The 16,530-nt window shown below is 49.0% G+C and overlaps 1 protein-coding gene across 1 annotated transcript in view; it reads right to left on the reverse strand.

Moving 5' to 3' along the window:
- Positions 1-4,061: 4,061 nt before the first annotated feature.
- The window catches only part of astn1 (astrotactin 1), a gene marked incomplete at both ends in the record, with an annotated part of 75,541 nt that continues 63,072 nt past the window's right edge, over positions 4,062-16,530 (reverse strand). Inside the window, 7 exons of the mRNA XM_079750418.1 lie at positions 4,062-4,299; positions 5,856-6,039; positions 6,145-6,245; positions 6,760-6,895; positions 8,359-8,510; positions 9,066-9,199; positions 9,537-9,838. Coding sequence (XP_079606544.1) covers positions 4,062-4,299; positions 5,856-6,039; positions 6,145-6,245; positions 6,760-6,895; positions 8,359-8,510; positions 9,066-9,199; positions 9,537-9,838 — 1,247 coding nt within the window. The remainder of the gene's footprint in view (positions 4,300-5,855; positions 6,040-6,144; positions 6,246-6,759; positions 6,896-8,358; positions 8,511-9,065; positions 9,200-9,536; positions 9,839-16,530) is intronic.

Here is a 16,530-nt window from a genome sequence, read left to right on the forward strand (position 1 = left end):
TACGCACTATTGCACTATGCATTAAATCCATAAGGGTATAATCGTACATAATGTAACAGTAATGTGTATAGAATAATATATTCTGAGGATCCTAACATAGATTGTGTTCTTATCCAATAAAGGAGCTATACAATGTATTATATAAGTATAATTCAGTTCAAAAGGCTTAACAATACTTGACTGTACATAACTTGTGTTGATACCTCCCCTGAAATTTCTTTCAAATCAAACAATAGGTGTTCCTATTTTAATATATTTCAAGTTTTCCAAAACCAATGAAACAGCTTTTAAATGAAAGGATGAAAGGTGTGTTGATGTTAAGATAAAGATGAATCCATGAGTCCACACTCTCCATCTGAAGCATGGAAACATGACGACAAAATATTCAGAAATCTCATGAAAGAATCATACCTCTCATCACACTATAGATAAAGGTGAAACACGGGTCATTGTTTATTGATGTGCTGATCACTTCTCTGCCATATGTTGACCCTTGATTCCATATGTTGACGAATTCAATAATGGTACAACATATGATATCTTTATCATAAACACAAGACACGTTTTATAGCTTTTTATTATTCTTTGAAAGAGCCAAGTGTAAAATGTTATTACTCACAGATATAAGAGCCAAAATATAGCATGCAACAGTAAAAACATGTCCACTGGGTCATATTCTAAAACATCTCTGATTCCCTTTAACAAAACTACTGGAATGATCAACTCCAGAGACAGGTCATTAGGAGCAGGTAGGGGTTAGACAGTACAGAGACAGGTCATTAAGGAGCAGGTAGGGGTAAGACAGTACAGAGACAGGTCATTAGGAGCAGGTAGGGGTTAGACAGTACAGAGAGAGGTCATTAAGGAGCAGGTAGGGGTTAGACAGTACAGAGACAGGTCCTTAAGGAGCAGGTAGGGGTTAGACAGTACAGAGACAGGTCATTAAGGACCAGGTAGGGGTTAGACAGTACAGAGACAGGTCATTAAGGAGCAGGTAGGGGTTAGACAGTACAGAGACAGGTCATTAAGGAGCAGGTAGGGGTTAGACAGTACAGAGACAGGTCATTAAGGAGCAGGTAGGGGTTAGACAGTACAGAGACAGGTCATTAAGGAGCAGGTAGGGGTTAGACAGTACAGAGACAGGTCATTAAGGAGCAGGTAGGGGTTAGACAGTACAGAGACAGGTCATTAAGGAGCAGGTAGGGGTTAGATGTAAAAGCAGGAGGTTGGTTTTGTATGAAATAACATCTGAATAATAAAGAGATTTCCAGTGAAACAATCATCAAAGCTGTGATTATACAGTGCAGACTTCCACGAACATTCACTAAACACTGCTGTACGACTAATTACAGAAGTCACCACTGGATGGATGCCTTAATTAACCTTTACAAATATCTACAAGGCTGCTTTAGTATTCACAGGAGACTTCAAGGAAATCTATTTATGTATATTATATTTCTGCATCGACTGAACAGGAGTGGGAACAGTTTTTGAAGTTGGCCCTCAGCTGAAGTGAGGAGCTGGAGGTGAAGTTATTCAAAACAACATCAAGGGAATGGTCTCGTCTGATGCCATGTTGTTAAATCATTTATAGCAGTGATGATAAACTTATTGGAGTCACTGTTAATTAACGTACAGCCGAGTGATTGATTGGTTGGGCTAGCGCGTTGCAGCTGAGCTCAGATGACTTTAGGTTCATGTAACCACAGGTTATTGTTCTAAATTCACTATTTCATATTGACATGGGACTATTGGACTATAGACATGAATACATGAGGATACATTCACCAGAGATCAGAACCAGTCACCCAGAGACCAGAACCGGTCACTCAGAGACTAGAACCAATCAGTCAGAAACCAGAACCAGTCAGTCAGAAACCAGGACCAGTCACTCAGAGAGCAGAACCAGTCACTCAGAGATAATCAGAACCAGTCACTCAGAGACCAGAACCAGTCAACCAGAGACCAGAACCAGTCACTCAGAGACCAGAACCAGTCACTCAGAGACCATCAAAACCAGTCACTCAGAGACAATCAGAACCAGTCACTCAGAGAGCATAACCAGTCACTCAGAGACCAGAACCAGTCACTTAGAGCCCAGAACAAGATCCTGATTATCTTCGTATTTAAAATGGTTCAGTCCTGATTACCTTCCTATTTAAACAGTTCAGTCCTGATTCTCTTCCTATTTTATTGGTTCAGTCCTGATTCTCTTCCTATTTAAATCGTTCAGTCCCGATTCCCTTCCTATTTAAATGATTCAGTCCTTATTATCTTTCCATTTAAATGCTTTAGACATAAAGGTTTTATTTACAGCCGTTCCTCCTCTTTGTTCTCTCATTTTCATTCAAGATACTTTACAGTTCATCCGTCAATCAGACACCAGACAGACAGAAGGTCACTCTGGATGGTGTTTCTGTTATGAAAACAACGACGTTGTAGACTAGGTCATAGACTAATCATAGAGATAGAGTCATAATCATAAAGATAGAGTCATAATCATAGAGATAGAGTCATAATCATAGAGATAGTCATAATCATAGAGATATACTCATAATCATAGAGATACAGTCATAATCATAGAGATATACTCATAATCATAGAGATAGACTCATAATCAAAGAGATAGAGTCATAATCATAAAGATAGTCATAATCATACAGATACAGTCATAATCATAGAGATAGTCATAATCATAGAGGTAGACTCATAATCATAGAGATACAGTCATAATCATCGAGATAGACTCATAATCATAGAGATAGACTCATAATCAAAGAGATAGAGTCATAATCATAAAGATAGTCATAATCATGGAGATAGAATCATAATCATAAAGATAGAGTCATAATCATAGAGATAGACTAATAATCATAGAGATAGAGATAGACTCATAATCATAGAGATAGACTAATAATCATAGAGATAGAGTCATAATCATAGAGATATAGTCATAATCATAGAGATAAAGTCAGAATCATAGAGATAGACTCATAATCATAGAGATAGAGTCATAATCATAGAGATAAAGTCAGAATCATAGAGATAGACTCATAATCATAGAGATAGAGTCATAATCAAAGAGATAGAGTCATAATCATAGAGATAGACTCATAATTATAGAGATAGACTCATAATCATAATGAGGTCCTCAGAACTCAGCGTTCAACAGGGAACCAGGGAAGGGATCTCAGGGATCTGCTCCAGGGACTCTCAGAGGTCTCTGGGGTCCCTGGGGGCCTCCGGTCTCTGAGAGGTCTCTGGGGTCCCTTGGGGCCTCCGGTCTCTCAGAGGTCCCTGGGGGCCTAGGTCTCTCAGAGGTTCCTGGGGGTCCAGGTCTCTCAGAGGTCTCTGGGGTCTCTGGGGTCCCAGGTCTCTCAGAGGTCTCTGGGGTCCCTGGGGGCCTCCGGTCTCTGAGAGGTCTCTGGGGTCCCTTGGGGCCTCCGGTCTCTCAGAGGTCCCTGGGGGCCTAGGTCTCTCAGAGGTTCCTGGGGGCCCAGGTCTCTCAGAGGTCTCTGGGGTCTCTGGGGTCCCAGGTCTCTCAGAGGTCTCTGGGGTCCCAGGTCTCTCAGAGGTCTCTGGGGTCCCAGGTCTCTCAGAGGTCCCTGGGGGCCTAGGTCTCTCAGAGGTTCCTGGGGGCCCAGGTCTCTCAGAGGTCTCTGGGGTCTCTGGGGTCCCAGGTCTCTCAGAGGTCTCTGGGGGCCCAGGTCTCTCAGAGGTCTCTGGGGTCTCTGGGGTCCCAGGTCTCTCAGAGGTCTCTGGGGCCTCCGGTCTCTCAGAGGTCTCTTGGGTCCCTTGGGGCCTCTGGTCTCTCAGAGGTCCCTGGGGGCCCAGGTCTCTCTGAGGTCCCTGGGGCCTCCGGTCTCTCAGAGGTCTCTGGGGTCCCTGGGGACCTCCGGTCTCTCAGAGGTCTCTGGGGTCCCTCGGGGCCTCCGGTCTCTCAGAGGTCCCTGGGGGCCTCCGGTCTCTCAGAGGTCCCTGGGAACCTCCGGTCTCTCAGAGGTCTCTGGGGTCCCTGGGGGCCTCCGGTCTCTCAGAGGTCCCTGGGGGCCTCCAGTCTCTCAGAGGTCCCTGGCCTCGCCATAGTCGTTGTACATGACGGCGAGGGTCTGGTCCTCGCAGGCCTTGCGGAGGTCCTGGCCGAGGTCCACCCAGTTGAGGCCGAAGGCCTTGGTGTCGCTGTAGCGGCAGGACAGGAAGCGGAGGGACATCCGGCGCAGGCCGATGCGGGGCTCCTGGAGGAGGCCCCGGCACCACCCTGACAGCTGCTCCAGCTGGGACAGGATCAGACCGGCCTTCCTGAGGACAGACAGCCGCGGGTCAGGGCTAAGGTGTGGGGTAAGTAGGTGGCTAGGTATAGTTAGGTTTAGGTACGAGGCTAGATATGGGGTTAGGTGCGGGGTTAAGTGCGGGGTTAGGTGTGGGTTAGGTATAGGGTTAGGGTTAGGTGCGGGGTTAGGTATAGGTAACGGTTAGGTGGTGGTTAGGTGTGGGGTTAGGTGCAGGGTTAGTTGTGGGTTAGGTGTTGGTTAGGTACAGGGTTAGGGTTAGGTAAAGGGTAAGGTGTGTTGGATAGGTATAGGGTTAGGGTTAGGTATAGGTTATGGTTAGGTAAAGGGTAAGGTGTGTTGGATAGGTATAGGGTTAGGGTTAGGTATAGGTTATGGTTAGGTAAAGGGTAAGGTGTGTTGGATAGGTATAGGGTTAGGTATAGGTTATGGTTAGGTAAAGGGTAAGGTGTGTTGGATAGGTATAGGGTTAGGGTTAGGTATAGGTTATGGTTAGGTAAAGGGTTAGGTGTGTTGGATAGGTATAGGGTTAGGGTTAGGTGTGGGGTTAGGTACAGGGTTAGGGTTAGGTAAAGGGTAAGGTGTGTTGGATAGGTATAGGGTTAGGGTTAGGTATAGGTTATGGTTAGGTAAAGGGTTAGGTGCGTTGGATAGGTATAGGGTTAGGGTTAGGTGTTCGGTTAGGTACAGGGTTAGGGTTAGGTAAAGGGTTAGGTACGGGGTTAGGTGTTGGTTAGGTAAAGGGTTAGGGTTAGGTAAAAGGTGAGGTGAGGGGTTAGGTTCAGCGTTAGGTGTGGGTTAGTTTTGGGTTAGGTATAGGGTTAGGTGGGGGTAAGGTGTGGGTTAGTTTTGGGTTAGGTATAGGGTTAGGTGCAGGGTTAGGTGGGGTTTAGTTTTGGGTTAGGTATAGGGTTAGGTGGGGGTTAGTTTTGGGTTAGGTATAGGGTTAGGTGGGGGTTAGTTTTGGGTTAGGTATAGGGTTAGGTGCAGGGTTAGGTGGGGGTTAGTTTTAGGTTAGGTATAGGGTTAGGTGCAGGGTTAGGTGTGGGTTAGTTTTGGGTTAGGTGCAGGGTTAGGTGTGGGTTAGTTTTAGGTTAGGTATAGGGTTAGGTGCAGGGTTAGGTGGGGGTAAGGTGTGGGTTAGGTATAGGGTTAGGTGCAGGGTTAGGTACGGGTTAGTTTTGGGTTAGGTATAGGCTTAGGTGCAGGGTTAGGTGGGGGTTAGTTTTGGGTTAGGTATAGGGTTAGGTGCAGGGTTAGTTGTGGGTTAGTTTTGGGTTAGGTATAGGGTTAGGTGCAGGGTTAGGTGTGGGTTAGTTTTGGGTTAGGTGGGGGTAAGGTGTGGGTTAGGTATAGGGTTAGGTGCAGGGTTAGGTGGGGGTAAGGTGTGGGTTAGGTATAGGGTTACGGCAGGGTTAGGTGGGGGTAAGGTGTGGGTTAGGTATAGGGTTAGGTGCAGGGTTAGGTGGGGGTAAGGTGTGGGTTAGGTATAGGGTTAGGTGCAGGGTTAGGTGGGGGTAAGGTGTGGGTTAGGTATAGGGTAAGGGTTAGGTGCAGATTGAGTACCTGGGCCCCAGCTCGTCCTCACAGCGCCAAGTGAACTCCCCAAAGCCGTGGTAGCGCTGGTTGTAGTGGTAGAGCACGCGGTGCAGCGTGGGCGGGCTCTGCTCCATCAGCGTGTTGTAGGCCGTCTGCTGCTCCTTGCCGCTGGTGTAGCCGTTGAACAGGTTGTAGATCTTATCAGCTATCTCTGGAGAGGGTTAGATGGTCAGGGTTGGATGGTCAGGGCTTTTTAGGGAGAGGAGGAATGGGTGTTAGGTAGTCTTCGGGGTTGGATAGTCACTGGTCGTCTCACCCTGGGCCTTGACGTCGTCCACGGCAGGGCACGGGGTCTTGATGGTGACCTCGCTGGGACCCGACCTCCGACCTGTGTTGTCTACTGACCACAACCTGAACCTACACACACACACACACACACACACACACACACACACACAGACAGACAGAGAGACAGACGGACGGACGGACGGACGGACGGACGGACAGACAGACGGACAGACGGACAGACAGACAGACAGACAGACCCACACAGTGGAGGATTATTATCTTTGAAGATACAGCCACCTAGTGGCCAAATCAGAGATATGCAATAGTATAGATATAGTATATATTTAGAGATGTTTATATATAGTTTATATTTACAAGTAGATGGTGTGTATATCTACATGTAGGTGGTGTGTATATCTACATGTAGGTGGTGTGTATAACTACATGTAGGGGGTGTGTATATCTACATGTAGGTGGTGTGTATATCTACATGTAGGTGGTGTGTATATCTACATGTAGGTGGTGTGTATAACTACATGTAGGTGGTGTGTATATCTACATGTAGGTGGTGTGTATATCTACATGTAGGTGGTGTGTATATCTACATGTAGGTGGTGTATGTAGATGTAAGTGGTGTATTTACATGTAGGTGGTGTCGGCCTCCAGGCAGCGGATGATCAGGCTGAGGGTGGAGGTCTGGAGGTCGGGGACGTCTCCTAGCATCACACACGGCGACTTAGCCCCCGACAGGACGTCATCCACCAGACTGAGGACAGACTCTGGACACACAGTACACAGTACTCATTAGAGTACTCAGTACTCAGTACAATACAGAGTACTCATTAGAGGGGGTTTTCGTGGAGCGTACCATGTCTCAGAGGGGGTTCTCGTGGGGCGTACCATGTCTCAGAGGGGTTCTTGTGGGGCGTACCATGTCTCAGAGGGGGTTCTCGTGGGGCGTACCATGTCTCAGAGGGGGTTCTCGTGGAGCGTACCATGTCTCAGAGGGGTTCTTGTGGGGCGTACCATGTCTCAGAGGGGTTCTTGTGGGGCGTACCATGTCTCAGAGGGGGTTCTTGTGGGGCGTACCATGTCTCAGAGGGGGTTCTCGTGGGGCGTACCATGTCTCAGAGGGGTTCTTGTGGGGCGTACCATGTCTCAGAGAGGGTTCTTGTGGGGCGTACCATGTCTCAGAGGGGTTCTCGTGGGGCGTACCATGTCTCAGAGGGGTTCTCGTGGGGCGTACCATGTCTCAGAGGGGGTTCTTGTGGGGCGTACCATGTCTCAGAGGGGTTCTTGTGGGGCGTACCATGTCTCAGAGAGGGTTCTTGTGGGGCGTACCATGTCTCAGAGGGGTTCTCGTGGGGCGTACCATGTCTCAGAGGGGTTCTTGTGGGGCGTACCATGTCTCAGAGAGGGTTCTTGTGGGGCGTACCATGTCTCAGAGGGGTTCTCGTGGGGCGTACCATGTCTCAGAGGGGTTCTCGTGGGGCGTACCATGTCTCAGAGAGGTTCTTGTGGGGCGTACCATGTCTCAGAGGGGTTCTCGTTGGGCGTACCATGTCTCAGAGGGGGTTCTCGTGGGGCGTACCATGTCTCAGAGGGGGTTCTCGTGGAGCGTACCATGTCTCAGAGGGGTTCTTGTGGGGCGTACCATGTCTCAGAGGGGTTCTTGTGGGGCGTACCATGTCTCAGAGGGGTTCTTGTGGGGCGTACCATGTCTCAGAGGGGTTCTTGTGGGGCGTACCATGTCTCAGAGGGGGTTCTTGTGGGGCGTACCATGTCTCAGAGGGGGTTCTCGTGGGGCGTACCATGTCTCAGAGGGGGTTCTTGTGGGGCGTACCATGTCTCATAGAGGTTCTTGTGGGGCGTACCATGTCTTAGAGGGGGTTCTCGTTGGGCGTACCATGTCTCAGAGGGGTTCTCGTGGGGTGTACCATGTCTCAGAGAGGTTCTTGTGGGGCGTACCATGTCTTAGAGGGGGTTCTCGTGGGGCGTACCATGTCTCAGAGGGGTTCTCGTTGGGCGTACCATGTCTCAGAGGGGTTCTCGTGGGGCGTACCATGTCTCAGAGAGGTTCTTGTGGGGCGTACCATGTCTTAGAGGGGGTTCTCGTGGGGCGTACCATGTCTCAGAGGGGTTCTCGTTGGGCGTACCATGTCTCAGAGGGGTTCTCGTTGGGCGTACCATGTCTCAGAGGGGTTCTCGTGGGGCGTACCATGTCTCAGAGGGTTCTACCTACCGGTCTCCACCTTGCCGTGGTCGCTCCTCTCCGTGACCTTCTCCTGGCTGATGAGGTAGTCCACAATGCGGACTCCGATCAGCGGTTCCGCGTGGTTCCACTCCACGATCACCAGCGAGCTGCTGGGCTCGTAGGTGTGGGACAGCCTCAGCCTGTAGGACCACAGGTCAAAGGTCAACCCTACCACTCACCACTTACACAGGTCAAAGGTCAACCCTACCACTCACCACTTACACAGGTCAAAGGTCAACCCTACCACTCACCCCTTACACAGGTCAAAGGTCAACCCTACCACTCACCACTTACACAGGTCAAAGGTCAACCCTACCACTCACCATTTACACAGGTCAAAGGTCAACCCTACCACTCACCACTTACACAGGTCAAAGGTCAACCCTACCACTCACCATTTACACAGGTCAAAGGTCAACCCTACCACTCACCACTTACACAGGTCAAAGGTCAACCCTACCACTCACCACTTACACAGGTCAAAGGTCAACCCTACCACTCACCACTTACACAGGTCAAAGGTCAACCCTACTACTCACCACTTACACAGGTCAAAGGTCAACCCTACCACTCACCACTTACACAGGTCAAAGGTTAATCCTGACTACGATCAGAGGTCAAAGGTTAATCCTGACTACGACAGGGGTCAAAGGTTGACCCTAGCCCCTAACAGAGGTCAGAGGTCGTGGTCTGACCTGGGCTGGGGGAGGGGGGCGCAGGTGGGCAGGCCGTCGGCCCCGAAGGCGCTGGAGTCGCAGCGGCACCAGTCATCGATGACATCACCTCTCCCCGAGCACCACAGCATGCTCATCATGGCTTCCTGTAGTGCCTGGGGGCGGAACAACAACAAGCTCATCTTGGCTCATATAGGGCCTGGGGGCAGGACAACAACAATCTCATCATGGCTTCCTGTAGTGCCTGGGGGCGGAACAACAACAATCTCATCTTGGCTCATATAGGGCCTGGGGGCGGGACAACAACAATCTCATCATGGCTTCCTGTAGTGCCTGGGGGCGGGACAACAACATGCTCATCATGGCTTCCTGTAGGGCCTGGGGGTGGGACAACAACATGCTCATCATGGCTTCCTGTAGGGCCTGGGGGCGGGACAACAACATGCTCATCTTGGATTCCTGCAGGGGGGAGGGACTACAGCATGCTCTCACCTGATAGGTCTCGTTGTTGGACACCAGCTCCACGATGGGCGTTGCCCGGGTGATCTGGAGGAGGACGGGCTCGGACTGCTGTCGGCCCCCCGCTGAGGAGGAGGAGGAGGAGGAGGGGGAGGAGGGGGACATGTGACAGAGGTGGCAGGAGGGGGGGCACTGGCCCTGGCTGGAGCAGTCCATGCGGACCCCGCCCACCACGCGCTGGGACCCCGAGTCCAGCAGGCTGGCCATGTAGGCCGGGTAGGTCAGGGTCCGCGGCTCCTTGTCCCGCTCCTCCGACTCCTCCGAGGGGGAGTTACCTGGAGGGGGGAGGGGGGAGGGGGGAGGGGGGGGGGGGGGGGGGAGAGAGGGAGGAGAGAAGGAGAGGGTGGAGAGAAGGAGGGGGAGGAGAGGGAGATACTATTATTAGAAGCAGACAAACATTAAAGATCACTTTTCTCGCCCCCCCCCCCCCCCCCCTTTTACCTGGAAGGGGGGAGGGGGGGGAGAGGAGAGGGAGGAGAGGAGGAGAGGGAGGAGAGAAGGAGAGGGAGGAGAGGGAGATACTATTATTAGAAGCAGACAACGATTAAAGATAAATTTCTTACTCTGTTCTCTTTTTAATGAGTGTACTCCTCTCTCTCTTGCCTCTCTCTCCTCTCCCTCCTCCCTTATACATATATAAGACATGTACCATATACATGTTTGATGGTGGGGAGACACCAGCCTGGGCCACTGGGGGAGACACCAGCCTGGGCCATTGGGGGAGACACCAGCCAGAGGGGAGACACCAGCCTGGGCCACTGGGGGGAGCTGTGGTTCCGTCAGACCGTCAGATGACCTCCACTCTCTAATGACCTCCGCCTATATACGGACCCAACACACACCAGATCACCCTGCTCCTGCTGCTCCTACCTCCTCCTGCTTCCTACCTCCTCCTCCCCCTGCTGCTCCTACTTCCTCCTGCTTCCTACCTCCTCCTCCTCCTGCTGCTCCCTACCTCCTCCTCCTGCTCCCTACCTCCTCCTACCTCCTCATCCTGCTCCCTACCCCTTCACTCCTTCTTTCTACTCCTGGAGGAGTTGGTGAGGGAAGAGGAGGTGAGGGGGGAGGAGTTGAATCATCCGACACATTGATGAAGATAGATTTGAGTGAAAGAGGTCAGGTGGAGATAACATCACCCACCCACACCCCCCCCCACACACACACACAGCATTCTTCACCAATCTTTCTTCTGTAGAAAAAAGATGCCAGCACATGTAACCATGGCAACAGGTAGATCTACTGCAGTGTAGTAAAGAATACCTGGTTATAGAAACAGTCATTAGAACGCAGCCTGGTTATATAACTAGAGACAGTAGAGTCCACCTAGAGACAGTAGAGTCTAACTAGAGACAGTAGAGTCTCACAAGAGACAGTAGAGTCTAACTAGAGACAGTAGAGTCTCACAAGAGACAGTAGAGTCTCACAAGAGACAGTAGAGTCTAACTAGAGACAGTATAGTCTAACTAGAGACAGTAGAGTCTGTAGTTCACTCCCTCTCTCCTCTGAGCAGTAGAGTCTAATAGAGACAGTAGAGTCTGTAGTTCACTCCCTCTCTCCTCTGAGCAGTAGAGTCTAATAGAGACAGTAGAGTCTGTAGTTCACTCCCTCTCTCCTCTGAGCAGTAGAGTCTAATAGAGACAGTAGAGTCTGTAGTTCACTCCCTCTCTCCTCTGAGCAGTAGAGTCTAAAAGAGACAGTAGAGTCTGTAGTTCACTCCCTCTCTCCTATGAGCAGTAGAGTCTAATAGAGACAGTAGAGTCTGTAGTTCACTCCCTCTCTCCTCTGAGCAGTAGAGTCTAATAGAGACAGTAGAGTCTGTAGTTCACTCCCTCTCTCCTCTGAGCAGTAGAGTCTAATAGAGACAGTAGAGTCTGTAGTTCACTCCCTCTCTCCTCTGAGCAGTAGAGTCTAATAGAGACGGAAGAGTCTGTAGTTCACTCCCTCTCTCCTCTGAGCAGTAGAGTCTAAAAGAGACAGTAGAGTCTGTAGTTCACTCCCTCTCTCCTCTGAGCAGTAGAGTCTAATAGAGACAGTAGAGTCTGTAGTTCACTCCCTCTCTCCTCTGAGCAGTAGAGTCTAATAGAGACAGTAGAGTCTGTAGTTCACTCCCTCTCTCCTCTGAGCAGTAGAGTCTAATAGAGACAGTAGAGTCTGTAGTTCACTCCCTCTCTCCTCTGAGCAGTAGAGTCTAATAGAGACAGTAGAGTCTGAAGTTCACTCCCTCTCTCCTCTGATCAGTAGAGTCTAATAGAGACAGTAGAGTCTGTAGTTCACTCCCTGGTGCCTCTGAGCAGTAGAGTCATTAACTTGATGTGCCCGGCGCCGCTGGGGGCGACAGGTATTAGCTATTTCCAACCAGCCAGAGTCTGCAGGCTGGCAGCTCTCGGGTGTGTTAGAGATGGATTCAGCCCTGGGATCTCCAGGTTAGAGGTGTAACTATCATCTAAACAGCCTTCATAACCTCCTCCTCACTGTGCACTCAACCAGGGACTCATATGGTCTACGTGTAGGACCTATATGTAGGACTTGGTCCCTAGGACCTAGGATGGGTTCATATGGTCTATATGTAGGACATGGTCCCTAGGACCTAGGATGGGTTCATATGGTCCATATGTAGGACATGGTCCCTAGGACCTAGGATGGGTTCATATGGTCCATATGTAGGACATGGTCCTTAGGACCTAGGATGGGTTCATATGGTCCATATGTAGGACATGGTCCCTAGGACCTAGGATGGGTTCATATGGTCCATATGTAGGACATGGTCCCTAGGACCTAGGATGGGTTCATATGGTCCATATGTAGGACATGGTCCCTAGGACCTAGGATGGGTTCATATGGTCCATATGTAGGACATGGTCCCTAGGACCTAGGGTGGGTTCATATGGTCCATATGTAGGACATGGTCCCTAGGACCTAGGGTGGGTTCATATGGTCCATATGTAGGACATGGTCCCTAGGACCTAGGATGGGTTCATATGGTCCATATGTAGGACATGGTCCCTAGGACCAAGGATGGGTTCATATGGTCCATATGTAGGACATGGTCCCTAGGACCTAGGGTGGGTTCATATGGTCCATATGTAGGACATGGTCCCTAGGACCCAGGATGGGTTCATATGGTCCATATGTAGGACATGGTCCCTAGGACCTAGGATGGGCTCTGCGTTCCTTTACTGATCTTAAAGGGTATTATTAAATCATATGCAGCATAGAGGCAAGCAAACTAAATCACCTGTTTGTGTGTTCAGATATGATTATGAAATGTCTGCACGATCCAGACGACGTCAGAGCTACGAGTGGATCTGATTCCTTATTATCATCAACTTAGTACCTCATCACATCTACAGGCTCCTGGTAAAGTTCTTCATAACATCTACAGACTACTGGTAAAGTATTTCATAACATCTATAGAATCCTGGCTAAGTACTTCATAACCTCTCCGTACTCCAGTACTAAGAACTGCATTTAGAATAAATACTTGGTGTAGGTTGCAGATTTAATGTAATGGACGTCCAGGTAACTGTGGGAGTAGATCATGGAAAATGTAGTTTGAATTACAGGAGCCTGTCAGCCTTATTCAGGGAATGAAGCAGAAAAACAATGAAACCCAAAGGAGAGAGTGAGGAGGAGAGAGGGAGAGTGAGGGAGAGAGAGAGAGAGTGAGGGAGAGAGAGAGAGAGAGAGCGTGTCTCACTGTCATTAGGGGGAATGACCTCTTGGTGAGGTCACCCGTGACGTTATGAAGCCATAACTGTTAGCCAGGACAATATGCAGCCAATCAAGGCCCTTAACGAGCAACTCCTCTAACGAGAGCCGTCTCGTTAACTAAACACTTTATGACCCCCCCCCCGCCCTTTGGTAATGGTGGTGGTTCCATGTGACATCAGTGTGTGTGTGTGTGTGTGTGTGTGTGTGTGTGTGTGTGTGTGTGTGTGTGTGTGTGCGGCCGTCAAGACTAGAATGATGTGGAATAGCCTAGCATTATGTAGGCTAGCAGGATGCAGGTTAGCCTGTGGTACGCTAGCATGATGTAAGCAAGCCTACTGTGTGCTACAGGCTGCGTTAGCTGTGTGCTAGCATGCTGTGCGCTACAGGCTGCGTTAGCTGTGTGCTAGCATGCTGTGCGCTACAGGCTGCGTTAGCTGTGTGCTAGCATGCTGTGCGCTACAGACTGCTATAGTTCTTGGATATAAATCAATGATAGGAGACGAGAGGAAACACACATGAAACACACACACACACACACACAGGTTTAATATTCATGGTCTCAGTCTGAATAGCGCCCGCTGCCACACCATCTATTTACTCTCCTTAATGAAGGATAATGAATAATAATAATAATATAATTATCTTATCACCCTGACCTTGGCATGCAGCCTGCGTACATAAGTATGATAAAGAACACATTATTGTAAGCAATATTACATTATGATACAGATTATTATGATACATTAAACTACTAATTTGTTGAAATGAATGGAATATTAAAACCCCGCCTCTGAAGACATGGTACAGTCCACTAGAGAAACCCTGCTAAAGACATGGTACAGTCCACTAGAGACACCCCTCTAAAAACATGGTACAGTCTACTAGAGACACCCCTCTGAAGACATGGTACGGTCCACTAGAGACACTCCTCTAAAGACATGGTGCGGTCCACTAGAGACACTCCTCTAAAGACATGGTGCGGTCCACTAGAGACACTCCTCTAAAGACATGGTGCGGTCCACTAGAGACCACCTATAGAGAGCGCTGAGATGGATTGGTCTAATTGGCTCATTAGGAACAGAGGACAACACAATGCTGCCAAGTCGCTATTAACACATCTACATAATGCTACTGTCCTCCCACTCCATAACCTCCATCACATCCTCCACCTCCATCCCATCCACCACCTCCATCACATCCTCCACCTCCATCACATCCTCCACCTCCATCACATCCACCACCTCCATCACATCCTCCACCTCCATCACATCCTCCACCTCATCACATCCTCCACCTCCATCACATCCTCCACCTCCATCACATCCTCCACCTCCATCCCATCCTCCGCCTCACCACATCCTCCACCTCCATCCCATCCTCCATCTCCATCACATCCTCCACCTCCATCCCATCCTCCGCCTCACCACATCCTCCACCTCCATCCCATCCTCCGCCTCACCACATCCTCCACCTCCATCCCATCCTCCACCTCCATCACATCCTCCGCCTCATCACATCCTCCACCTCCATCCCATCCTCCATCTCCATCACATCCTCCACCTCCATCCCATCCTCCGCCTCACCACATCCTCCACCTCCATCCCATCCTCCGCCTCCATCCCATCATCCACAACATCCTGCATCACAGCTCGCTACATGCTGCCATCCCGTGATAAATACATGACCAGCGGCCCATTCCATCAGCTTCCTGCCGAGACAGGATGTTTACAATTCATCGCCACGACGACCGAGTCGACCTCGGGAAGCAGAGCAACGCGATTACATCTCTCCGAAGAGGAGGAGAGTCAAGGAGACGAAATAGATCCCTGAAGAGATGAGGTGAAGAGAAGAGAGAGAGGGAGGAGAGAGGGGAGAGAGAGTGGAGAGAGGGGGAGTAGAGAGAGTCAGGGAGGAGGATAAAGAGGAGAGAGAGGAGAGAGAGGGAAGAGAGATGTGGAAGAGAGAGAGGGAGGAAGGAAGGAGGAGAAAGAGAGGAGCGAGAGAGGGGAGGAGAGAGAGGGAGGAGGAGAGAGAGGGGGGAGTGAGGGAGGAGGAGAAGAGAGAGAGAGAGCGAGGAGAGAGAGGAGATAGAGAGGAGGAGAGAGGAGCGGGATTAGAGAGAGGGGGCAGAGAGGGAGGAAAAGAGGAAGGAGAGAGAGAGAGAGAGAGATAGAAGGAGGAGGAGAGAGCAGAGAGAAAGAAGAGAGAGTAGAACAGACAGTAGAGAGGACAGAGGGGGTGCTCATCCCTCCACTCGTGTTACCATGACTATTAACCCCTTTGTGATACCATGACGATAAGCTGAATCAGACAGACCATAATATCTCATAGTTCCTCATCAGATCACATATAACCCACATTGTGTGTGTGTGTTATTTTGTCTGTACTTTGTTATGTTTCCTTGTTAATGTTAAGAGTCCTAATAGATTAAAATAACCTGATTTCATATTTTTATATTTATTTATTTTTATGTTTTTTTTTTTGAATTTCTCCCGTTGCTAGGGCAGCAGTGTTTCCATGGCAACAGCAGCAGGGCCTGGGAAGGGGAGGCATACCAACTGGGCACCATTCATTTCTTAAGTGGATATTAATATTATTACTATCAGGTATTTACAGAGTACTCATGGATACCTGTTGTATTATTATTATTATTATTATTATTATTGTTATTATTATTAATATAATTATTATATTATAATTATCCGGTGTTCACAGAGTATCTGTGGATACCGATTGTATTCTATATTATTATATCATTATTAATATTATCAGGTGTTCACACAGTACAATTTGATAGCTTATTCTATATTATTATTAATATGTAGAACTAGTGGATAGCTGTTGTATTCTATATTATTATTAATATGTAGTTCTAGTGGATACCTGTTGTATTCTATATTATTATTAATATGTAGAACTAGTGGATACCTGTTGTATTCTATATTATTATTAATATGTAGTTCTAGTGGATAGCTGATGTTATCGTGGGGTTAGGGTTAGGGTTAGCTAACCCAAGTTTAGCCCCTGATTCACAAATGTTTAAATTTGTCAACAACACCTTTGGTAAGCAGGTCCAAGGTCTGGTTCCATCCGACCAAAGGGGGCGCTGTAGCTCAGCGTCAGCCCCTCCAGGTCTGAACGGGGGGTACAGCCTTATTTACAGGCTGGCCTTCTGTCTGTTGGACCTTCAACATTCTTAAGGGTAGCTCTTAAGCCCCAGTTCTCAAGGACAACTTTATTAATCCTTAAATGACGT

This window comes from Pollachius pollachius, assembly GCF_949987615.1.
Source record: "Pollachius pollachius genome assembly, chromosome: 14".
Taxonomy (NCBI): domain Eukaryota; kingdom Metazoa; phylum Chordata; class Actinopteri; order Gadiformes; family Gadidae; genus Pollachius; species Pollachius pollachius.